Here is a 26,876-nt window from a genome sequence, read left to right as displayed (position 1 = left end):
AATTTTGTGTTATCAATAGGTAATAGGGTCATAGGCTAACAGAATTTGAGACCCATGCTAAGCCTCCAACTGAGCAACCGCTGATGTGAGAAATTGTCATTTTTTGTGATTCATAGTTCCGCTCTACTTTTTATCTTTGTGTATGCATTGCTAAACAAACAACTCTAGGATTACTTGGAAGACAGAAGAATTAGACTTATGAGTAACTTTTGTTTCAATGAATGTATAAAAAATTTCTCTTCTGGTATTTAAATGTTTCACGGATCAAACTTTGCCCTTTCAATATGATGATTTCTCCGCACAGAGAGAACAACTCTGTGATAGATTTACTGCAAGAAGCTCCTTTTACTAAAGCAAAAATATATACTTTATGGAGACATGAGTCAAAAGCAATGGAAAAATATTTTAAAGAAAATCTCCAAAAAAGGATTGTCTAAACCTTTTAGCAGTCCTATTTGATCCAGGACCCCGTATAGTTTATCATAATAATAATACAATTACAAAAAGAACAATTATTCTCTCACATTATAAAGGTCTGGATTTACCTCATATTGAAACATAGGCAAGGATTTCTGACCCCCTCAACTCCACCTCCTAGAGCCCAGCCCCTCATGTCATATCACATTGAAAGATTTATTTTTTTAAAGGTTTTTATTAAATCTAATAATAAACTGTCAAAGAATAGATGAGGTGCAGGGCCTTCAATTTATTGTTTTAAAAATGTATATACATATAAAGTATAAATTGAGTATTCCTAACTCAAAATTACAAAATCCCCCAAAATCCAAAACTTTCTGTGTTCCATAATGGTGCCACCTCAGTTCCCTGTCATTTTTTTTTACTGCTGAGTTGATTCAAAACACTGTATGTACAGATTTCAAACTGAGTTATTCATTCTGGTCCCAGAGGATGAACAACTACAAACCTTGAACACACGATCAATAACTGGAGTTGGAGTCCCATGTGAAGCAGCAAGCACCATGACGAATCATCACTTGATCGACTATTGTGGGGGTCCTCTGTGAAGCTCTGTGATGTTGGAAAGATGCTGCACGGAGGATTCGGTAACAAAATTATAACACCTCTCCTAGGCGTTAATGGAATATCATTGCTAATGGTTAACAAAAGCAGCTTCATTCTCACTAGGCCCTCATATTGCAATATGAGTACAGTAAGTTGCTCTGATTACATTAAGAAAATCATACACTGCTGCTATTTCCCTTTTCATGTGGCAAAAAACGTGTTATGCTTTATGTATGATCACCTGCACCACATAAAAACTGAATGTAGAGTCTCATCCATTGGTTAATGGCTTCCAGCACAACAGGCATGATGGAGAAAAGATGGGCTGAGATATTCCTGACCTGTCAACCAGTTCTCTGAGAAGTGACAACATGTAGTGTATATAAGCTGGAGTAAAAACAAAAAGTTCCTCAGTGCAAATATGCAGAATTGGCCCTCTTAAAAGGAAACTAAAATACATTCTGTACATTATATTCATTACTTTTGAGGTTAAATATGTTGGTCATGTAAACGCACATTAAAATGTAACAATGGCTTGGTGACATGAATTATTATACACCAGTAACAGCACACTGCACAATAACATGCAGTGAATACACTTGACTTGAGCATTCATAGTTTTCATACTCTTTCTCTGTACGTTTAGTATTCTTTAACTCAGAGACTGATGCTCTTGCTGCTTTCTCAGCAGCTCTTCTTTTCTCCACCATAGTGGCCTGGGTTTTCTCTTTTTTTGTCGGGATTTTTTCGTGTTAAAACTGATTAAGTCAGTGTTTGTGTTGCAGTTACTTAGTACGTTTTCCTTAATTTTTCACTAAAGCTGGCACTTAAGTCTTCAATCTGTCTCAAGACTGATTTAAGATATGAAGAGGTAGGGGAAGTGATGGCAAACGTGGTAGGTAATAAGAATGGCGCCCATATGCATGCGCCACATGGCTGCCCTGCTGCCTGCTGGCGAGAATTGATTCTACAATAAAATAAAATAACAATAAAAAGAGGAATAACCTTGGAGGTCAATCATTGCACTGAAAGCGGATAGTAGATGTCATGTAGTTTACAGTTAGGTTCATAAATATTTGGACAGAGACAACTTTTTTCTAATTTTGGTTCTGTACATTACCACAATGAATTTTAAATGAAACAGCTCAGATGCAGTTGAAGTGCAGACTTTCAGCTTTAATTCAGGGGGTTGAACAAAAAGATTGCATAAAAATGTGAGGCAACTAAAGCTTTTTTTTAACACAATGCCTTCATTTCAGAGGCTCAAAAGTAATTGGACAATTGACTCAAAGGCTATTTCATGGGCAGGTGTGGGCAAGTCTGTTGTTATGTCATTATCAATTAAGCAGATAAAAGGCCTGGAGTTGCTTTGAGGTGTGGTGCTTGCACGTGGAAGATTTTTGCTGTGAACAGACAACATGCGGTCAAAGGAGCTCTCCATGCAGGTGAAAGGAGCCATCCTTAAGCTGCGAAAACAGAAAAAACCCATCCAAGAAATTGCTACAATATTACGAGTGGCAAAATCTACAGTTTGGTACATCCTGAGAAAGAAAGCAAACACTGGTGAACTCAGCAACGCAAAAAGACCTGGACATCCACGGAAGACAACAGTGGTGGATGATCGCAGAATCATTTCCATGGTGAAGAGAAACCCTTCACAACAGCCAACCAAGTGAACAACACTCTCCAGGGGTAGGCGTATCGATATCCAAGTCTACCATAAAGAGAAGACTGCATGAAAGTAAATACAGAGGGTGCACTGCAAGGTGCAAGCCACTCATATGCCTCAAGAATAGAAAGGCTAGATTGGACTTTGCTAAAGAACATCTAAAAAAGCCAACACAGTTCTGGAGAAACATTCTTTGGACAGATGAAACCAAGATCAACCTCCACCAGAATGATGGCAAGAAAAAAGTATGGAGAAGGCGTGGAACAGCTCATTATCCAAAGCATACCATATCATCTTTAAAATACGGTGGAGGCAGTGTGATGGCTTGGGTGTGCATGGCTGCCAGTGGCACTGGGACACTAGTGTTTATTGATGATGTAACACAGGACAGAAGCAGCCGAATGAATTTTGAGGTGTTCAGAGACATACTGTCTGCTCAGATCCAGCTAAATGCAGTCAAATTGATTGGGCGGCGTTTCATGATACAGATGGACAATGACACAAAACATACAGCCAAAGCAACCCAGGAGTTTATTAAAGCAAAGAAGTGGAAAATTCTTGAATGGCCAAGTCAGTCACCTGATCTTAACCCAATTGAGCATGCATTTCACTTGTTGAAGACTAAACTTCAGACAGAAAGGCCCACAAACAAACAGCAACTGAAAGCCACTGCAGTAAAGGCCTGGCAGAGCATTAAAAAGGAGGAAACCCAGCATCTGGTGATGTCCATGAGTTCAAGACGTCAGGCTGTCATTGCCAGCAAAGGGTTTTCAATCAAGTATTAGAAATGAACATTTTATTTCCAGTTATTTAATTTGTCCAATTAATTTTGAGCCCCTAAAATAAAGGGATTGTGTGAAAAAAAATGCTTTAGTTGCCTCACAATTTAATGCAATTGTTTTGTTCAACCCACTGAATTAAAGCTGAAAGTCTGCACTTCAACTGCATCTGAGTTGTTTCATTTAAAATTCATTGTGGTAATGTACCGAACCAAAATTAGAAAAAAAGTTCTCTCTGTCCAAATATTTATGGACCTAACTGTATCTGTACCAAATTTTAGGTCAATAGTTCAAGCGGTTTGCGAGCTATAGGAGATTTAAAATCCTTTACAGACAAATGGACAGCCACTGCAGCATATTGTATAAGAAGACTTGAATCGTCATTTAGCTTGTTTGGCTGGATTTCCTTGCTTGACTATTGCAGTTTCTAATAGGCATGAATTTATGTTCAGCTAAACTTTTTAAAACCATACATTAAAATTTTGGAAAACTATAAAATTAATTTTATTGAAAAAACTCAGTCTTAGATGCCTTAGTACTAGCTTTCAAAAAATAGCAATTTGAGGATCAGGGGTGTACATTTATATTTAATGGGTAAAGACAAAGATATACCCATTAATAAAAGTAATAAAAGTAGGATTTGTCGTAGAAGAAGAGAAAACAATCAATTCTGTGGAATAGAACGTGTTGCAAAAACTGAGGTGTGTATTATAATTCGTGTGCCATCATGGACACAGACAATTATTAACATACCCATTAGAATAATTCCTTTGGTTTGTTACTTTCTATTTATTTTTTTTAAACAAAGACTTGATTAACTTAATTTTTTACAGAGGGATAAGTGAAAGTGCTATTCCAGTTTTAAGCCATTACTTATATAGGCATAAACAGTAGGAATATTAAATCTGAACAGCCACAATAATCACCACTTATTCTTAAAAAGTTTCTACACTCAAACAGTGTGGATATCATGCAAATGACAGTAGATGTGCTTAATAATAAATATTCAAGCAACATACACAAACTGAACAAAAAATCCACAGAAACCTCTGCAATAATGTGTTAAAAGGTTATTAGATCATCATTAATATCTGTGTAACTCTGAAACAAGACTCTAATTGGAGCAATAAGGGGGTAACCTACATGACATTATGAAATTATTTAGACCCCTTCACTTTTTTGCAGATTTTGTTATGTTGCAGCCTTATCCTAAAATGTTTTACATTAATTTTTTTCCCTCATCATAAAACACTAAATTTGCCCAGAATGACCAAGCACTTTTGAAAAATATTTTAAAAATAAAAAAGTGAAATATGACAATGACAAAATTATTCAAACCCTTTGTTATGACACTTGGGCTCTGGCTCACATGCAACCTATTCTAAAGATCATCACTGAGATGTTTGTCTGGAGTTCACCTGTGGTCCATTAAATTGAATAGACATGATTAGGAAAGGTACAAGACTGTCTACAGAAGGTCCCAGAGTTGAAAATGTGTATCAGAGCAAAAACCAAGCCATGTGGTTAAAGGAAATTCTGTAGCATTGAAAGTTCCCAAGAGTGCAATGGCCTCTATAATTCTTAAATAAGTTTGAAACAACCTAAAGCTGGTTACTCGACCAAACTTAACAATTGGGGACTGAACTCCAGAAAACCTGCGTAGAGATGGGACAAACTTCCAGAAGATCGACCATCACTGCAGCACTTCATTAATGTGGGCTTTATGGCAGAGTGACCAGAAAACACATGAAAGCCTACTTGGAATTTGCAAAAAGGCACTTTAAAGGACCTTCAGACTGTGTCAATGAAGATTTTTTGGTCTGGTGAAACCAAGTTTGAATTAAAATACTGAATAATTAAAGCAAAAGATAATTCTAAGTTGTCAAAACAAATCTGTATAACCAACAGTGTTATCCAAGAACCAAAATTCAAAAATACCTTAAAAGTGGTCAAAAAGACCACCATAGCTCTCATATTCAATAAGAATAAAAGTCCCCCAGGTCTATAAAAGTTCCACCTGACCTGTAAGTGTGTCTTGGTGACAATGATGTTGCTTTGGAAGTACTCCTGTGACCAGGTTGAAAAGGAACTACTCCACCTCCTTCAGTTGAGTCAGAATCAGGAGAGAAGGACAACACTTACCTGGAAAGGAATTAGAAAAGAAAAGAAAAAGAATTGTATTGTGAGGGGAGACTAAAACCTGTTTACAGGATTTCATTTAAAATAAGCAGTGTTTTGAACCTGGGACAGTTGTTGTTATAATTGTGTCTGCAGTTTGGGGGTCTGAAACACTTTTTAGTGGTCACAACTCAAATTTTCTTACAGCAGGGGTTGTCTATATTTTGTATAATTGGCAGAGTAAAACATTGTGCCTATATTTTCTCAAAACTACAGCAGTGATAGATAGATAGATAGATAGATAGATAGTACCACTGTATATTTACCCCCATAGTTAAATGAACATGCTCCAGCAACAAGACAGAAATAACGCATGGACAGGCTGTAACCAGTAGGTCCAGTAGGTGGCACCACCAAGCCCCAAACACAATCACACTCTTCTCTGTCACAGGTTGAAATATTGTCCCTTTTATTAATCACAGTACTGCAAACACAGATAAGCATAGTTCCTCTTTTCTCCATCCATGCCTCCAAAGAGGTTTGCCCATTGCCTCCCAATGCTGACTCCTCAAGGTGAGGCGTTTTCTTTCCTGTTGGTGTACTTCCAGTGCCATAGCATTGCTTGGTGGAAGCACTTCCTGGTCATGTAGGAGCTCCCAATAAGAGGGAAGTCTTCTGCCAACAGCTCCCTCTGGTGCTGCCCAAGGACCCCAACAGGGCTGCTAAGCAACCCTACAGGTATCCAACTTGGGATCATGCCAGAGAAGCACTTCTACCTATCATACTTGGGGATGAACTATGTTTGTTTGACACACTTCTCTAGTCCATCCATTAGTCTTTGTCCCAAACTGAGATTAAAATCAGAATTCATACTAGCCATTTTGTGCCTCCATGCATGCTGTCCTTCTGTTATGGCCTCCTAGCTGGGTAAGATCTTATTTTTCTTCCTAGTCTTTCCATTATGACATCTGCCATACAAGACATAATGAAAAACAATAAAAATTAATGTACAAATCAATATACTGTAGAAGTGCAAAATGTTTACATACAACATGCCCAGTGTACAAAAAATGTATAGAGCCCCTAAAGTAATATCCATCCATTATACTGTACATAAACATATTTTGCTCCATACGTTTTATAGGTATACATACATACCTATAAACACACCTATGAAACTCCATTTTAATGTTTTCATTAATATTTTGTATTTTTTTAACTAAATCATACTCATAGGTTTTACAACACACTGTGTTTGCTGGCATGTATTATGTTACTTAAAAAATTGTGTAATTGTATTAATTGTGTAAGAGAAAGTAATTAACCCTTCATTCAGATTTTTAAATATTTCCATTGATAACAGTTTGGATGAACTGCACTTATGAGAAACCACCACTAGAATCCATCATACATTAGACAACACAGGACCAAACACAGATCTGTTTAGGTCACAACCAATTACTTTTCAAGAATATTTTTCACTTTTATTTGTTTTTACTTTTAAATTATAGCACATAAACAACAACCTCACACACATGGCCTACACCTTCAGCCATCTATTTATCTGCTTTTCCTCCTAACTCCAAGGTCAAATGGCTACTGGTAAGCAGTGACTTTTATTGATAGCTTAATCTGGCTACTTATCAAAGTTCTCCCATCACATATTAAAGGCATTAAGTACTGTTCTTTACCTGCATGACTGCTTTCAATTTCAGGGCCTTGATTTTTTCACCTTCATCATGGATGTCCTTCACTATGATGAAGGCTTCATAGCACTCAAACATGCCTTTCACAGACATTTTCTGTAGGATCCTACTGTGCAAACTCTCATCAGATTAGTAGAATTGGTTAGCACTCTTAAGACTTGTCCTCTAATATATATTTATATCTTCAGGTTAGTAGAAGGTAGTGCATGGACAGAACCTAGTAATACAAACACATTTACTGATTTGGTGGAAGCGGGCTTCAATATTTACTAAAATTCTGCTGACATCCATAAGCTGTACACATTTGTGCACATATTGGTCAAACGTAGTTACTCTTTTATGACTGATATTTAACTTTTCTAGATATAACCCATCTAGATTTTTTAAGTTAAGAAATAAGCAGTAGAATGCCACTGGTGCACATTGGTTAGCTCTGCTGTTATACAGCCCCAGGGTCCAGAGATGAAATTCCAGCATGGTCGCCACTTGTGTTTTTCTTGTGCCTATATACTGTAGATCTTCTTTGGATACTCCAGCTTCTTTTCACATTGCCTGCCAGATTAAGTGAACTAGTGCATTAGAAATTTCCAAACATCTTATCCAGATTCCTCTTAAAGGTTGTCAAGGTTTCTGCTACACATTTAGGTAGTTCCAGAGTCCCACACTTCTTTATGTAAAGAAGTGCTTCCTGGCTTCTGTCAGAGTAAGACATGTTCTTAAGTCCTGAGATGCACTTGTTGCTTTCCTCCTCATGAGTTTAAGTGCTACTATGTCTTTTTTGTTCGGTGGTGGCCAGAACTGCGCACAATACTCCAGATGTGGTCTTACTACTGCATTATGTGGTTCAAGCATAACGTTCCCTGACTTATATTCAACAATTTTATGATATAACTTAACATTTTATTCACCTTTAAATGTCTTCTTTACATTGCTTAGTTGATGAAAAGGTTGTTTCAACATAAACCCTTAAATCCCTTTCAAAGATGTTGCTTCCTGTATCACAGTGTCTCCCATCTTGTATTTATAATTGATGTTCCTTTTGCCCATGTGTAGGACTTTACACTTTTCTACATTAAACTGCATTTTCCAGGTGTTTGCCCAGTTTTGAAGGTTGTCCAGGGCTTTTAGAGTTCTTTTTGCTGCCCCCTTAGTATTTGCAATTCCACCAATTTAAGTGTCATCTGCAAATTTCTCAAGTTTATTAACTATACCAAAATCAACATCATTAATATAAACCAGAAAAAGTGACAGTCCAAGGACAGACCCCTAAGGAACTTCACTGGTGAAAGAGTACCTCCATGAAAGTGTGTGTTTGTGCCTGGATATTAAATACGATGGACTGACAACACATCCATTCCTGATTCCTGCCATGGGTTTGCTAAGTGTAATTGTGCAGAGGAAAAATTAATTATTGCATGAACACATTAATTAACAAAATCAGAAAAATACATTAAAACATTTTTCTTCAAACCACTTAAACATTCAGGAGAAACAAAATAAACAAAGATTTTAAAATACAAATGTGATTAAAAACATTGGTACTTGTTCACTTAAAAAAAAACTCGGAACTGTGGTAGAAATCAACTTAATCTTAATTAAAGAAAGAAACATCCTCAGCCGTTACAAGTTTGATAAAACCTTTTTGAGTCAGTAATCAGGCAGGAGATAAGCTGTTCATTGCATCATTTAATTAATGCATTAGAGGGAGCATCCTTCACAGCAGTCTGTTACAGCATGGTCAGAATGATCGGAGAAACAAAGGACAGAGGTTCATTTTATGAACTATTGAATTTATATACAGTGTCAATCAATGCATAAAGTTTACTCTGGTTGGTTCTTCGCTTTACACCTGTAACCCTTCCTTTAATCAGTATGCAAGACCCTGAGCTCTTTATTATGGAGTTGCCACCTCTATTGTTGACATGTACAATATATGCCACCTTCAGCCTTTAAACACTTAACCACATCACAGTTACTCAAATTTTAAGTAAAAAAAACCTCTCTCTACTTAAATGCAAAATGAACAGGTTTCCAAACTTGGTATTTTACAAACATATAGAATACATAATAAAACACAAGCATTGAATTATTTACAGCTATGCATATATATCGTCGGTCCGATACTACTGGTGAGCTCACCCTTATTAATTACCACAGTCAGTGAAGTTTACTCACTACATTGGGGGCCCCAAACCGTAGCTCGGGTGCGTGGTGGCCAAACAAACAAAACAGAACTGGCCCCTTCACTTGAGGATTTAACTCAATCCACTTAAAACAAACAAACAAAAAAAAAAAACACACAGACCTTGTTTGAATGCACTCTCCTTTATCCTCGGTTATCTCCTTTGAGCCTCTCGTCTCCCTCTCCGTTGAACAACCTCCTCATTCGCTGTTCGTCAGTGCTGAACTCGTGTCCTGCCATCTTTCTCTTCTTCAGGTCACCAAATCACTCCATCCACCACGTGTCAGTCCCTCTCCTCTTTTCACGTTGTGCAGTGGCACACTTACTTGTCCTTTCCATTGGCTATAGACACCCTCTGTTTGATGGTGCCCCCTTACAGTGTTCCCCACTTGCTTTCTCCTCTCTGAAATATCTATCACCTCGGTGCATCACTTTGCGCAGCAGTGTTTTGCTAGACTGTTCTTTCTCACTCGTTGCGGCCTTTCAATACACTATATATTTCACGTTTACGTTAGTGTTCTTCTATCACTTCTTTCTGTCTAATCAGTTTAGCGTGTTGCTAAATCTTTCTCTTCTCCCGTCTTCTCCTTTTATGTTTAAGTGGTTTGCTAAAATTATTTCCTCTTTCTTTTTCCGTCTCGTTTCGGAGTTCTGCCGCAACTGTCCCTCTCACTTCTCTTTCTTTTTTTTTTTTCATTTCGGTGTTCTGCCTCAACTGTCCTTCTTTCCTCCTTGTTTTGCCATTTTTCCTCAAACTCCCTTTCTTTCCTCCTTGTTTTGGCATTTTGCCTCAACTGTGCCTCTCTTTCCTGTTCTTCTCCTTTTTTCAACTATCTTACATACACTGTCGGCCAATCAGAGGACACTTACCTATATAACTTACCTATATAACCTTACCCAACCCCCACAACTTGTACCCCATTTCAGTCAATAAACTTTATTAACACAAACTTGCATTCGGATGTTCCTTTTTTTTCTTCTTTTTAAACCTAGCCCAGGTTACACACCCAAATGACTTATCCATCCATCTATTATCCAACCTGCTATATCCTAACTATTGGGTCACGGTAGTCTGCTGTAGCTAATCCCAGCCAACACAGGGCGCAAGGCAGGAAACAAACCCCGGGCAGGGCGCCAGCCCACAACAGCCAAATGACTTATAAAAATTAAAGTCTGTTTTATTATATTCTTATTCTTCTCATACTGTTTGGGTTGAGTCACCACCCTTGAACTTTCTCTGTATGTGATAACTGTTCATTCTGTGTTGTTTACAGGACATCTGCTGATTTCTTAGTCATTTTATGTATTACATCTGCCTTTCCTTCTGGTACATCCTTTGTTTAGTTGACCATCTCAGTAGTTTTCCAAAATCGTTTCTTATATATTTCAATGTACACCACAAACCAAAATAGTTAGCTATTGTTACCTCTAAATTATTCTCTCACAAAATTTTATGCTGAAACCTGTTCTTTTTTTTCTCTTAACACAGAGTTTGTGTGATTTACCAAAAAGCTCTTCTTTTGTTTTGTCTGATCAGTGGATGTTCTCTTTGCTGGACTATGGCTTGTCAACATGCATTGTGGCAAACTATATAGCTTGTTTGTGTGTTTCTCTTAGAAGTGTGTTCTTTCTAGGTCTTCTACCATGAAGTCCATTATCATCCAGACAGTGATAGATTGTGTGGTTTGAAACTGTTGCCCCTTGAGCTTGAGGAACAGCTTGGATCTGTTTTGAAAATTTCCTTTGTTCTTTCTTCACCATTCCATCAGTCTTTCTCTTCATTTTTGGTTTAATTTCCCTTGTGCAGTCACATCTAGTGAGGTTGGGTACAGTCGCATTGGCCTTAAAATTCTTAATATTGGCAACAGTCACAGGAACATTAAGCTGTTTGGAAATGGCCTTGTCCGTTGACCATACTTTGGCTGTTACTGTCTGTCTCCTCTCCTTAGGTAACTCTCTGCTTTTCCTTTTATTTCCCATGTTTAGTGTGAAACAGAACAGTTGAGTGATTTCCTTTCTCCGTTAAAAGTGGTTGAATGAGTTATCACCAGATTGAAGACACCTGTGATAACCATTAAACGACATTAGGCTGCATGAGGGATCTCTTCAAAATTTCAATAGTTTTCAGAACCGATGGTGCATTATTTGAATTCTAGCTGTGCTACCTATCTAAGACAAGATTAAATCTAAGTAACAAAAGTAGACCTCAGTGTGAATGTTTGCAGTGCATTTGTTTTATGTGGTATGGGATTTGTGAAAGCAGTGTTAACCATCTGTAGAAATGACAAATGCAATGAATTTTATTACTAAAAATGTTTGTGATGCTTTGTGTTTTTTGGAATTATAGAGCCATACAGACACACAGACACTTATCCTTTTATAAAGGTGTAAAATGCAGGTGTACTTTAATTTTAGACTAATTAATATTTAAGGTAATGATTATAGACCTGCAATTTTGAACACAGTCATTGGCATCTGGATGTTGCCACCCAAACGGTGTAAAATGAAATTAAACCTCCCTCCAAAAAAAACTCTTTTGGAACAAAGAGAAATCTTAAAAAATAGAAATTTACATGCCCCCTCTGCCTTTTTATTATTTATTTATTTTTATTGAAGTTCATTTACTTGATTCATTTTTTTTGCCTAGATGCCCAGCTTGCTCCTTCATTTTGCTCAAATATGACCTATGTGGAATTATGTGAAAATATCGAAATAGGTAAGCTGGTTTATTGTTGAAATTAAAGTGTGAGATTAAGTTCCATTAATTAGTATTTCTTGACCATAAGATACTGGTCATGTTAATGGGAAATATCACAAATGAATTACTTATAATTACCTTTTGGCACATCACTCTCTAAAGATACTGATTTCTCCAATTCCAAAGGTCATGTTTTAGGTCCTGTTCGATCTTTCATAAGGAATTCCATGCATGACTTTGGGAGAAATTGCTGTCATCAATAAATGATTTATAAAATTAAGGATGTATACATTTATATTAGAAACTATATATATATATATATATATATATATATATATATATATATATATATATATATATATATATATATATATATATACTCAGCAAAAAAGAAACGCCCCTTTTCAGGACTGTGTATTTCAACAATAATGTTTTAAAAATTCAAATAACTTTACAGATCTTCATTGTAAAGGGTTTAAATAATGTTTTCCATGCATGTTCAATTAACCATAATCAGTTAATTAACATGCACCTGTGGAATGGTCGTTAAGACCTTAACAGCTTACAGAAAGTAGGCATTTGAGGACACAGTTCTAAAAACGCAGGACACTAAAGAGACTTGTCTACCGACTGTGAAAAACACCCAAAGAAAGATGCCCAGGGTCCCTGCTCATCTGCGTGAACGTACATTAGGCATGCTGCAGGGAGGCATGAGGACTGCTGATGTGGCTAGGGCAATAAATTGCCATGTCCGCACTGTGAGACGCCTAAGACAGCGCTGCAGGGAGACAGGAAGGACAGCTGATCATCCTGGCAGTGGAAGACCACGGGTAACAACACCTGCACAGGATCGGTACATCCGAATATCACACCTGTGTGACAGGTAGAGGATGGCCACAACAACTGCACGAGTCACACCAGGAACACACAATCCCTCCATCAGTGCTCAGACTGTCCGCAATAGGCTGAGAGAGGCTGGACTGAGGGCTTGTAGGCCTGTTGTAAGGCAGGTCCTTACCAGACATCACCAGCAACAATGCCGCCTATGGGCACAAACCCACCTTCACTGGACCAGACAGGAGTGGCAAAAAGTGCCCTTCACTGATGAGTCACGGTTTTGTTTCACCAGGGGTGATGAACGGATTTGTGTTTATCATCGAAGGAATTGAGCACGTCTGGGACCTGTTGAATCGCAGGGTGAGGGCTAGGGCCATTTCCCCCAGAAATGCCCAGGAACTTGCAGGTGCCTTGGTGGAAGAGTGGGGTAACATCTCACAGCAAGAACTGACAAATCTGGTCCAGTCCATGAGGAGGAGATGCACTGCAGTACTTCAAGCAGCTGGTGGCCACACCAGATACTGACTGGTACTTTTGATTTTGAGCCTCCCTTCATTCAGGGACACATTGTGAAACATTTTTAGTTTATGTCTTATGGTGTTGACTCTTTTAGTGTTCATACAAATATTTACACATTAAGTTTACTGAAAGTAAAAACAGTTGAAAGTCAGAGGACGTTTCTTTTTTTGCTGAGTATATATGCTCTGTTAGAAGTTTCATAGACATTATAATGGAAATAAATTGTAGTTTGAATGTTGTCGTTAAAAAAACAAAACCTGTGTTATTATTTGTGTAGGAGATCCAGCTTTCCAGATATGTGCAACAGACCCTGATAATAATCCTTTAATATACGAGATTATAGGAGAAAACAGTCATTACTTTAAAGTGAATCAATCCACAGGAAATGTGAGAATAAAATCAAACCTAAACAGAGAGGTGAGTGCATATATTGTTTTATTAGGAACTGCACTTATTCTATTGTTGACATTTTGATAATGTCATTGGGGTTTTTGGACTTCAATTAAATATTTGCTGGTTGGACATTTTAAACTTGATTGGCAAAACTATGTCTAAACTGGACCAGGGTATACTGGCTGTAAGATAAAGCTAACTTTTTCTTCTTATTCCTCTTTATCTTTGTCCATTTCCATGTGGGGTTAATTTGCTTGATCAGCCTTCTTCAAACAGCTCAGTCCTGCACCTCCTCACCAGTCAAGCCCTTTTCCTTCAGATCTTCATTTACTTTATCTGTCATTCTCACTTTGGCCTCCCTTGCTTATTCTTCCCCTGTACATCCATTCTGATTACTCTTTTGCCCACATATTCTTTGTCTTTCCTCATCATATGTTCATACCAATTCAACTTACTCTCCTATGCTATCTCTCCCACTTTTGTTGTACCACTGATTGTCTCATTTCTTATTCTGTCCTTTTTTGTAACTTCATACATCCATCTCAGCATTCTCATTTCTGCTACATCTAATTTCTTCCCCTGTGCTTCCTTTACCCATGTCTCAGCTCCATACATCATTGCTGGTCTTATCACTATCTTAAAAACTTTACATTTAATCTTAACTTAATTCTTTGATCACACAATACTCCTGATAACTTCTTCCAGTTGTTTCACCCATACTGCACTGTATGGGTTATATCTGTACCTAGTTTTCATCTCGGGCTACCATTGATCCTAGATATTTAAATGTATCCACTCATTTCAATGGCTCTCCCTGCAGGCTAAACTCTGAATCCTGAGCATTACTAAACCTCACATATTCTGTCTTCTTATTTACCTTCAATCCTCTATCTTCCAAAGTCGTTCTCTCTTCTTCAAAATTCCTCTCCACTTCCTCTTCTCTGGTGCTACAGAGCACAATGTCATTGGGATTAGTATTTTATCCCATAACTTAACACATCCATAACCATATCAAAGAGTTAAGGACTTAATGAAGATCCCTAGTGGAGACTTATTCTAAAAGGAATCTTGCCTATTACCGCAACACTTCTTTAAATACACATTCTCGTACACATCCTGGACAATTCTCAAATACTTCTCTGGTATTCCGTTCCCTCCAGACCTCTTGACGTGGCACCTTATCCTAAGCCTTCTCCAAATCAATAAACTGATTGATAACAACAAACAAAATACAATAAATCACCACAAACTAGTAATAAGTAATAAATATATCTTATATATAAACGTCTACGAGTGGAAGTGTGTGTGTAGATCTGTCCGGTCCGAAAGTAAAGAGTGGATTCGGGGTAAGGGCTCCACCTCCGAGGATACACAAGCGTGGCCAGCATGTCAGCAAAACGATACATCCAAAGAAAGAGTCACTCTCTTAGCTGCTAATACAGAAGCAAGGTGAGCACATCAGCAAAACTATATCCCTTTTACTATTCCTCCTGCTGCTAATACACCAGCGTGGTGAGCATGTCATATATATGTGAGTATCTATATCATTGCACTCACAGAGTTCCAATCTTACGGAACACATTAACGATGCAGTGATGCAGAGGCTTGACGTATTGCTTGAAGTCCTGGGACTAGATGTCTCTTAAATATCATTTTTTGTTTTTGATCTCTATGTAGATGCTTTGCACGTTATTCTTACATGAAGAAAGTAGAAGCACCTTGTAAACAGTAATACACTGTAGGGCCGATGCTGCACAAGATGGTTTAGGCTGACACACAAGAAGATCAGCTGATGTCACCAGGAGGCGCACCTCTCACAGTGGTCAGAGATATACTCTATACAGCAGACTAAAGGACTTCTCCTTTTAGCTCACACTTTCTTTTCTTATCTTGAAAATTTGCTCTGTGGTGAACTGTTGCCAGTGAGTCGTGAACCTGTAGTCTGCAGCTCAGATGTGAGTACTTGCAATGTGAGCTAAACAGAGATGTCCTTTCATCAGCGATGCAGAGCCTGTCTCTGACTACTATGAGTGGTGCACCTCCTGGTGATGTCAACTAATCTGTCTCTATGTCAACCCCGACCATCTCACGCAGCGTTGCCACTACACTCTACTCAGTGCAAATCCCACCCTTATTACCAATTTCTTTTTTAGTTAGAAGATTTGCTCTGTGGTGAAATGTTAGCAGTGAGTCAGAAACCCACAGTCTCCAGCTCATGGAAGAGCCTGATTTATATCCTTTACTTTTCCAAGCAATACCGTGATACACCATATAACTCATCAGCTTCACACATAAAGTCACGGCCCTTCAGCCTTTGGATTTTATATTGTCCTCTGTGTGTTTCTGAGCGGTGAAAGATGTTTCTTAAATATCTGAAGTGCACTACTAATGGATGAACATCCAAGCCCATCTTCAGTTAATGAGAAACACTTTGTGTTAGTGGAAGCGATAAAGCCTCAATTGTAAGACTGTGCGTATTTAAGCAAAATTATTCAGCTTAACCTGGACATCCAGACAGCCAGATGTAGTCCGGCATTACAACATAACACAAGGCTTTTATTGTAGATGAACAAACACAATGATCACCTGTCACAAGACTGTACAGTACTCTCTAACTACTACCTGTCAATATAGCCCAACAGCTATGTGTTTTCTGACATAAATGGTGAGCCCCAAAGCTGTATTTTTCCCAGACAGTTCACTGAACAAATGTTGACATAAGTCATCAAATTCACCTCTTAACATTTCTGAAATTGTCACTCCACTGTTTTACACTGAATCCCTTCATATCTTCCTCTCTCCAACCCTGGTTCCTCATGTCCATACGTTTCTACATACAGATGCTATATTGATAACTGCTCAGAAAGGCCCAGAGGGGACTGGGCGGTCTCATGGTCTGGAATCCCTACAAATTTTATTTTTTCTCCAGCCGTCTGGAGTTTTTTTGTTTTTCTGTCCCCTGGCCATTGAACCTTACTCTTATTCGATGTTAATTAATGTTGATTTATTTTGTTTTATAATTGTGTCTTTCATTTTTCTATTCTTTAATATGTAAAGCACTTTGAGCTACTTTTTGTATGAAAATGTGCTATATAAATAAATGTTGTTGTTGTTGTTGTTGAAAGTGACAGCTGTGATTTTTTTTGTTTTCTGTGTCTTTTACCTGCCATCATGAGGTGATGAATTCACAGCTGTGCTGCAATAAAATAATGTAAAGTAGAACAGCAGCCATTATGCTGTGTTAGTTCATGGGTGGTTATTAGAATGTCTATTTGTCTGACAAATTTGTTTTATTAATTTTGTGTATGCAGAGCAAATTTAGGATGAATATCTGCACATGCTCATATTGGACTTTAATTGCTAGCAAAATTAATTTGAACAGTCAAATAAAGTCATGTTTAGTTCTAGTCATAAAGTAGCCTTAATAGTCTGTCTCAATGTATATTTGTAGAAACATTCTCTATGGACAACTCACCATTGTGACTTTATCTAGTATTGCTCCAGGGTTGGGGGACCATTGATGGTGACTATATCTAGGTTAACTATTCCAAATTGCAATTCTAAATTTGTTAAGAGTATGCACAACTGTGCCATTTAATTAAATAGCATCCTATCCAAAGTATAAGAATCCAATAATTGAAAAAGTGGAATGACAAATATTGGTGAACATGATATCTGATTATATTTGTGATTATTGCACGATAATATTTATTCTCATTTCTTGATGTGTATTTCAGAGTATGGAAACCATTCCTGTAACATTGAGTGTTACAGATGAGATTCACGATCCTGTGAGTAAATTTTAATGTTTGTTGAACTCAAAAGAATATATATTATGAGTTATGAAATGAAGGGAACTGCTAATTAACTGTAATCTGCTATGTAATAAAACACTAAAGTGCCTATGTCCAGTCCCTCTGAGCAATCTGCTAGGTCAGTTTGGATTTGGTGTGATTGGTCAGTTTGGATTTGGTGACGTGACAAAAGAGGAAGTGCGAATGTGAGATGCATGATGAGAAGTAAAGTGTGTATGAGGCATTCAGAGAGAGTCGCCTTCAAGTACGGCAAGTATAAAATCAGACAGGAGGTAAGAACAGAACTTTGAAAATAGGCAGAGCCTGAGGAGCAGTCAGGAAATGCGCACAAGAGAGGGAACGCCAGGGAAGAGGTGTTCACAAACACAAATACGGAAGAAGGCACATGTAAGTGCAAGAGACAGAAAATATTTATTAATTATTCTGTTACCTGTCTTTGACAGTTACTGTGGTTAGTGCCAAATAAAAACCTTTTTTATTTCAATAGAAATGTCTGTCTGGTAAGGTAGGATATGCTGGTACCCAATCTCTTAAGGAGCTACAAAAGTAAATATGTAAATGTTCTATTCTTGGCCAAAGCTATGTAATTAGAACCTCGGTGTAAAATTCTTAAAATTGGTTTGTCTTAGCTGTGTTATTGATTATGAACACATAAACACATTGAAACCTTTTCTATTTGTATGCCAAAAGTCTTCTGAAACTTTTGAAAGATGGTATTTATATAGTTTAGTCTGAACACACAATCCACTAAAACTTTAGAGATGCATTAATTCAAGTGCTGCTCAAACAAAATTAAATGAACAAATAACTGTTTTTTATGTCTCTCAGTAAAACTGTACAGTTATTACAATGTTTTTTTTAAATTTCCGCTTGCTATTTCTCTGTTTTCTAATTTTCTTTCTTTTTTTACAGATCACTAAACAATTTATAATAATTGTAATTGATGCAAATGACAATCCTCCAATATTTAATGGACTCCCATACATTACAGATGTCTTAGAGGTGAGATATTATCTCCGTCTCTACACCAAACCAAAGTAAACATTATAAACAGAGTCAAAAAGGTGTATCTGTATCTACTGGCTGAAGTTCATTGAACCAACATTTTTTGGAGACAGGACTCAGCTTTCATGTTTTACCACCTATAAACCTAGCTTGTAACATCTATGATGCAAAGCACTTGTCTCTCACTTTTGTTACTCTGACATATAATAATGAGGAGTGGCTCTTCAGTAGTACATCAAGCAAGTGAAGCCTGTACCTGAAAGAGGAACATCTACACCACTTCAAATCTCCTACAGACTAGTGACTGTATTACAGTACCAGTAACAATGAATACAACAACATGTATTAAATATATCATCTACAACAAACATTTGTGCAGTTGTCAGTGTAAGCTGAGTTGTCTTATGACTTCTCTCCAAATCCAGTGGTTCAATTGCTAAAGGTCCTGTTCTGCTGCCAGAATGTAACGAGGAGTAAAGTGCCTATACAGGATGGCTGAAGTCTTTAATAATATTGTTTGTCTTTCTAAGGCAGTGTATGTTAAATATACCCTGGGAAGAAGGGAACTTTGTGTCATATGGGTGCCTTTGCCTGTGGTGATGCATGTTAGGGGCTGGTGACAGTGTGTGGATTTGTTTAAAATAGAAACAGTGCATTTAGGGCTTGGTAAATGCAAGCAGTTGCAGGGCTGGGTGACCAAAGGGAGATCGGTGTGGAGGTGAGCTTATTGCTTGATTAGTTTAGTTCCAGATCAGAAGTCTGCAGGTCATAATTAGGGCATTACAGCCAAACAAGCATAAAAGACAGCCGGTGGAAAGTGTTAAGGAAGATCCAAAAATTAGAAAGCAGGCTTTGGCTGGAAGAGAGTGAGAGAGAATTGGGCAAGCAAGAGCAGATGGGGCAGGGCTGCTCCTCCTTATCACCTTGGAAGCAGTAGTGACCAATAGGGCTCTGAAGATGCCTAAGGGAGAAGGTGATAGGTTGGTGGAGCTGCATTTGGGACATCACAGCTTTGACTGGCTGAGGTGACTGGAGTGCAAGTCAGATTTTTAGATGTTGAACGCACAGCCCTTGTCTCAGCACCAAGCTGAGTATAACTGGCGGGTGAGCTGGGGCTGAAAAATTTTAAAAAGGCACCCAGGAATAGAAGAAAGAGGAGTCCAGATTTTATTCCAGTTGTAATATTTGCTTTTACCTTTCAGATTATTTATTGACTGGAATTTAACTATCACAGTGAGCGCTGGTTTTATGGAGGATTATTTATTTGTTTATTGAACTTGCACTGCACTTGTTGTAGCTGCCGAAATAAGGTATGGTCAAGCATGGGTAAACGTGTGCCGAAAGAAATCTCAAAGTCCAAAAGTTTGTTTTTAAAATATTTAGTGAAAGTTAAAAGCAAATAATCCACACAAGAATAAAATAAAAATTAGTTACACACATAGAATAAAAGGCAAAAAAAAGGGAAAATGTATCTTGTTTAAACTTGGCTTTTCTTTAGAAACGTTAGTTATTTCTGTACTTAAAAGTTCTTTACTTCTTCTCTATTTAAGATTCTTAGATTCTTATAAACTTAAAGGTTCTTAGCTTCTTCTTCTGTACGCTTAAAACGTACGGCACAGCACATAAATTAAATGCTGTTTTCTTACATATTTAATTCACACACTCAAAAGACCCGAAGGCCGATTGGCACATAGACATGTGCCCAGGCACGGTTTAAAACCTTATGCCTTCCATACCTTACTCAAGGCAAGGCTGTCACTAACTGAACATTAATGTTTTAGTCAAAGCTGTTAGAAATAGCAGGAATATACCAATACAATTCTATTTATGTGGGTTATAGGAACCTCCCATAGATTATGCATTGTCATCTAATAAAATATTCATGAATCTTATAGAACTAGGAAAATGGCTCTTACACTTGTTATGAACACTTTTTGAACTGGAATATAAGCACTTTGCACCTATTCTTGCTGTATTGTGTGTCCTCATTGCCTAGTCCATCTCAGCATCATGATGACCTGGGTTCAAGGTGGTAATGCCTGTTGCGGGAATCTGGGCATCACACTGACTCATGTGGTATGTTGCTCTCTGCTCAAAGTGGATAAGTGAAGTAGTAGTGTATGTTTGCACAGAGCAGGGTACTACATGGGTTCAGATGGGGAAGGTCATTTTCACTAATAAACTGGAATTCTATAAGGAAGCAACAAAATCATACAATGAGAGAGCTGCATATGATATTATTTAACTGGATTTAGAGAAGTTTTTTTGATAAGGTGCAGTGTGTAGGTGGGTAGAAAAAAATTGATTCAAACACAGATAGCAAAGTGATATGGTAATAAGGGAAACATTTTCAAAATTAGGCGATGTTAAAATTAATGTCACACAGGTATCGGTGCTGAGCCAGTTGCTCTTTTTTATATATACAAACAGCCTGGGCAAGAATCTAATCAATAAGCTGGTTAAGTTTGCAGATGATATCAAACTAGGTGGAACGGCAGATAATCAGCTAATTTGTTACAGAAGTACTTGGACAGGTTAAAGACTTTGGAAGATTTATGACAGATGAAGTTTAATGTAAGTAAATGTATGATATTACATGTAGGAAGTAGAAATGTTAGATTTACATACATAATTAGACGTCTGAAACATGAAAGTACCCCTTTATGAGAAGGATGTTGGAGTCATAGTGTACTCATCACTATCTACATCTAGACAGTCTACAGAAGCAAACAAAAAGGTTAATAGGTTGTTAGGTCATATATCATGATGTGTGTAGTACAGGTCAAAGAAGGCAATACTTACAGTATGTTATATAATGCTCTAGTCAGACCTCATCTGGAGTACTGTGTACAGTTGTGGTGTGTATATTGCAAAAAAAGAAAAAGCAGCACTTCAGAAAGTCCAGAGGAGAGTGTGTAGGCTGATTTCAGGACTCGGAGGTCTGAGCTGTATGGAAAGACTGCAGGAGTTAAAGTTTTTCAGTTTAAGAAAATGTAGATTAAGAGGTAACATGATTGAAGTTTTCAAAATTATGCAAGGAATTAATACAGTGGTTCACGGCTCATACTTTAAAATAAATTCAAGTACACAGGGACACGGTTAAATGTTTGTTAAGGTTAGATTTTGAACAAATGTTGGAAGGTTTTTCTTCATGCAAATAACCAAAAGCACATGGAATAAATGTGTGGTGGAGAGTAGAACTTCAAATATTAACTAATCTAGATAGGATGGACAAACCTGACGTTGTTGTGACTTGTTATTGTCACAATTGTTCTAATGTTCTAAAATTCTATGCTGTGGACTGCTTCAAGTATTGTTTTGAATTCTTAATCTTACATTAATCAAAAGAAGTACCCTTAATTAAGAAAACTGATCAACTATAATTTTTCAATGAAAAATTAGATAAGAAAACAGAATAGGAACAGACTTATTTATTTTAAGTATTCTTATTCCAGTAAAGTAATTTATAAACACAGAGTGGACACAATTTGTAGACAGTTGATAAACAGTTGATGTCACAAAAAAGGGAAGAGTATAACTCCTTAGCATTATGTTTACCTCGAGAAAAATAAGCCAAAAACATTGAATTTTTCTCCAACAATAAAAAATGTTATTAGGTATAACAGAAACATGTAAATACCAAAATGTCAACATAAACACAATAGAAAACCTATGTCTAGTGCTCACTGCTGTACTGATTCAGATTTATTACATGTCGCTTGTATGATATGTTTTAAAACAGTCACCAGCGTACAGTCTGATGTGTGGTTCTTTGCACACTTCTCTTAATTATTTTCTGTTTCTTGCATTTGAGAGGGTAGAATGCCAGTGCCTGATCCGCACAATTGATGCAGCACATATGTTATGCCAGACTACCACAGTGCCAGGCTTAGTGACATTTCCCCAGACATGAATGTTGACAGTTGCCCTATTGTGAACACAGCTTAGAGGGCTAATATCTCACTTCTCCTTGCACTTCGTCAATTTTTCCTTATGCTGCTATTATCACCCCAGGATAAAGCTTTACATAACTGAAATCACCAAGCATATTACGGTGGTATGGCTGTGCACTGCCATATCATGCATTAGTTTCACTTTCTTTGCTAGTATCTGATGAGCAATTCACGTCCTAATCGCTATTGCTTGATTCAAGCACTAATTCAGTTTCAGTCCATTCCAAAACCGCCTTTACAGCTTTTCATGTGTCTTTATGTTTTATATTGGACACTCTATATCACTCATAAATATTGATGAATTTGCCGAGAGTGGCAAATGCTTATGATGTTATTTCATCCACTAGATGGCAGTAGAATACTGTCCCAAGTGTTATTCAGGCTTAAAAATGTGCAGTACATCATTAAAGATCGCCCTGCATTTGACTCGTGGTTAACAATAATTACGCAGAATTCTGAATCCGAGTCACGCTCAGGCTTAACACCAAGGAGGTTAAATATTATTATTTTTGTTTATTTTTTTTTTTACACAGGATGCATTAAACTGGACAGAAATATTCAAAGTCCATGTCACTGATTTGGATCTTCCAAGTCCAATACATCTCTCCATCATTGAGGTATGAATGAGCAAACAAGACTTCAGGTAAGCACTATAGGTGTATATTATTTTGTTTTCAAATAATATATCCATGTTTGTGCTTCACAGGTTATTCCAGATGACTCTAAAAACAGAGGCCTTTTTGCCATTCAGAATGATGGGTCAGTAAGACTGAATGGCACACTGGACTATAATTCTAAGGGTACCAACTACAGATTGAAGATATTTGCTGAAGTAAGTGAAAACTGATGGTACAAAAACCTTAAGGTTAAAACCTTTGACGCATGCCGTGACTGATAAGTTCAATGGTTTCTCCATGCATGTTCTGTATGTAGTTATAGAAACATTTCTGTCCATATGTGATACGGTTTTGCATGCAGTTAAATGATGGTAAAGTGAAAAATAAAATTACCTGCTCTTTTTTATTGCACTTCTGATGCTTTAGTGCAACTTCAGCAATGACATTTGTTTGACTACCTCAAATTTATAGTAAATATTAAGACAAATCAACATACCAAGTACAAAGCTGTCCAACAGAATTGCACAACAAGCCACAACCTTTGAATTGCATAGAAAATAAAAAATGTAAAGCAATTTGTCAATAATAGCTCCCGGATATTCATGCACATTGTATTTATTTCTCATAAGAGGTTTCACTCAACATACTGTACAAATTAGGTTTCAATGAGTCACAAGTCTGTCTCTTCAGATAAGGGGTTAAAATCTGCCCCAAATGTTTAAGTATCTCATGGTCTTTTTACTAGTATTATGACATTGGGAGGCAAACTGGTTCAGCAACAGAAGTTTTTCCAAAGTTTTATACTGGATTGGCAGGGTGAAGTGGGAGCTAAGTCCTCAGACAAAGCTTTCAGCTTACTAGTGAGTCTACATCTGATCCTTGCCTGACATCACAAGCTCAGGGTGGTGACTGAAAGAATGATATTGCATATATAAGCAGCCAAAGGAAGGTTAAAATATAAGAACATACGAAATTTGGCAAATGAAAGGAGATCATTCAGTCAATCAAATCTCTTTGGTTCCTACACAAAGTTGCAGTCTCTATGAAAAAGTGAGGAGCTCAGCAGTACAGGAAGACTCTGGAGTCAACCCACTGGTCTTCTGGATTGAGAGGCCCCAGTTGAGGTACTTTGGGTGTATAGTTAGAATTCCCACTTAACGCCTCCTATGGGAAATGTATAAGGCATATTCACTCAAAGAAGACCTGAGGGCAGACTCAGGACGTGCTGCAGGGGCCATATCTCCAAAATGCTGGGGTAGCTATGAAAACAACATGGAGACTTTGATAGGAGTTATTGAGATTGAGGATTGGGTTGCCTGGTCAAGCTAGCTTAGTGTGATACTACTATGACCCTTCATGGGATAACTGGAGTAAGGGTGGTGATGATGATGATGAAGAACTGAAGATACAGTTGTTCTTGTACATCAGTGTAATCTGATCTGCTTTTCTTATTTTTAAAGCTAAATTTAAACTATTAAGCAAAATTTAAAACTCTAGCTTTTTGAAGAACTATAGAAATACTACTGTTGACTCTTGCATTAATATATTGGGATTGACCTAAATTACTGTATATAAAATTAAACTTATAGAAATTTTTGCATTTATGAAAAGATTGAGTTTTGCCCACAATTGCTCAAGCCAGACAAGGCTGCAGATGGTCAAGATAGGATGTAATCATATAACTGAAGTATTCAAACATTTTCAGAACTGGATAATATGTTCATATGCGTTATTGGTAATAAGTTAATTTAACAGTGGTGAAATCCTCCTCTTTAAGGTGCTGTTAAAAGAACTGAATAATAGGTGTAAATGTTTCAAATGTTTTGAATTGTTATTTTAATATTTTTACAATAAATCCATATATCTCTGTTGCTATCTAATTTATTTGTATTGCTTTCAATGTTCTTGTAAAACATTTTATAACAATGTTTGATTGGAAATGTGCTATGCAAAATAAAGCTTGAGTGATTATTAGAAAACTTAAACTGAATTGGAGGAGCTAGTTATTTTTGCATTTGTAGAAGGAACATCATTGATAGTCGTTAATATTTTTCTCTTTCAGGATAGTGGTATATCAAGCTGCCATCCACCAAAACCACTAAATGCCGCAACATTTCTTGTTATTAATGTTGAAGATGTCCGAAATCTGGACCCTGTGTTTTTTAACACTCCATATCTCACTTCCGTGGAAGAAAACACTCCTGAAGTGAGTACTTTAGCTGTTCATTAGATTTTCTAATGAGAATGACAAGGAAATGCATGATTGATTTTGTCTCAGCTGCTTTACTGCGTGCAGGTCCTGTGTTTTATCTAAATGTAGCTACAGTAAAAACTCACAAAAAAGGCCTTCAAAATGAGGCATGATGGTGCAGTGATTAGCATTGCTGCCTCACAGCTGAGGAGTCCTAAGTCTAATCCTGAACCAGGTAGCCGCCAGCACATTGTTTATATTGTCACGCTTGGGTCACAAAGTTGCACAGGTACACTCAGGAGATTCTAGAGACAAAAACTTTATTCAAACAATTCAAACAAACACAAGTCTCTTTCAGTAGTGAATTGAGCTCCATGTGTACCTGGAGGGCACAGCTCTGTCTCTCAATTAAAAGAATAGAAAATCTTCCTCTTTATTATGCTGCGGGAGCCCCAACAGGAGCAGAGGATGTCTGGGAGGAAAGAGGGACAAGGCAGTGAGACAAAAGGACAGCTGTAGTACAGACTTTTAAATGTTCGAAGTGCTGTGCGAGATGTAGATCACGCAGCACGGCAGCAGCGACAAGCCGTCAGCTGATCTAGCAAAGAGGAGGTCAAAATTTGTATTTGTTTCCCATTGAATCACCGTTTAAGAAGGGATTTCGGAGGAGCGACCGCGTCTCCTTATGGTGCGTTCTGCCCGTTCACAATATATTCTACCTGTGTCTGCTTGGGCTTTCCTCTAGGCAGTTGAGTGTGCATGAGGAGAGCCATCTCAAGGGGTAAGTGGGGACGGGTGGCTTTGTTGTTGTATTGTAGGATTCCGTTGTTGTGTGGTGGAGGCAGGGAGTAGCTTTAAGATGATGCTAGTCTTGTCTGTATCTTCAGGTGTTTCACTAGCATTTTTGCTGTTGAGATCACCTCCCATGTTCATTTCTTCTTCGCTACTCCATCCTCTCTTTTCCACTTCCTTTGTCTTTTCTTGCCTCCACTGTAGTCATTTGTCCCTAGATCTGCTTGTGCTCACTATCTTTCTGTCAGCTAACTTTTCTTGAGGCTTGTTTAGCTCTGCCAAATTCTTCAATGATTTCTACCTTGCAATTGATAATGATGTTAAAGTGGGACATGTGGCACTGCACTACTGAATAATGCATTTAATCTTCCACAATTTTTTGGATTTAGATTTCTAATAAGATTTTTGTGTGTTATTTTATTAGAAAATTGTAACAGGCACATTTATATATTTTTATGTGTTTGTGAACAGGGTGTATAGATTAGGGAATGAGGGTCGGGCTGGTTGCCATAAGGAGAAGGTCTGTCCACCTCCCCTCCCCGTTGCATAGCTCTGTGCTTGAGTGTGGTCTGTGATTAA

General features: G+C 37.5%; 1 protein-coding gene across 1 annotated transcript in view; it reads left to right on the top strand.

Moving 5' to 3' along the window:
- cdhr2 (cadherin related family member 2) overlaps positions 1-26,876 on the top strand; it is a 129,723-nt gene that overhangs the window by 8,508 nt on the left and 94,339 nt on the right. Inside the window, exons 3-9 of the mRNA XM_039776154.1 lie at positions 12,125-12,193; positions 13,809-13,948; positions 17,662-17,715; positions 18,652-18,741; positions 23,231-23,314; positions 23,404-23,529; positions 25,377-25,520. Coding sequence (XP_039632088.1) covers positions 12,125-12,193; positions 13,809-13,948; positions 17,662-17,715; positions 18,652-18,741; positions 23,231-23,314; positions 23,404-23,529; positions 25,377-25,520 — 707 coding nt within the window. The remainder of the gene's footprint in view (positions 1-12,124; positions 12,194-13,808; positions 13,949-17,661; positions 17,716-18,651; positions 18,742-23,230; positions 23,315-23,403; positions 23,530-25,376; positions 25,521-26,876) is intronic.

The sequence above is a fragment of the Polypterus senegalus genome, chromosome 13 (genome assembly GCF_016835505.1).
Source record: "Polypterus senegalus isolate Bchr_013 chromosome 13, ASM1683550v1, whole genome shotgun sequence".
Taxonomy (NCBI): domain Eukaryota; kingdom Metazoa; phylum Chordata; class Cladistia; order Polypteriformes; family Polypteridae; genus Polypterus; species Polypterus senegalus.
The sequence above is the reverse complement of the archived record's forward strand: the minus strand, read 5'-3'. Positions and strand labels throughout refer to the sequence as shown.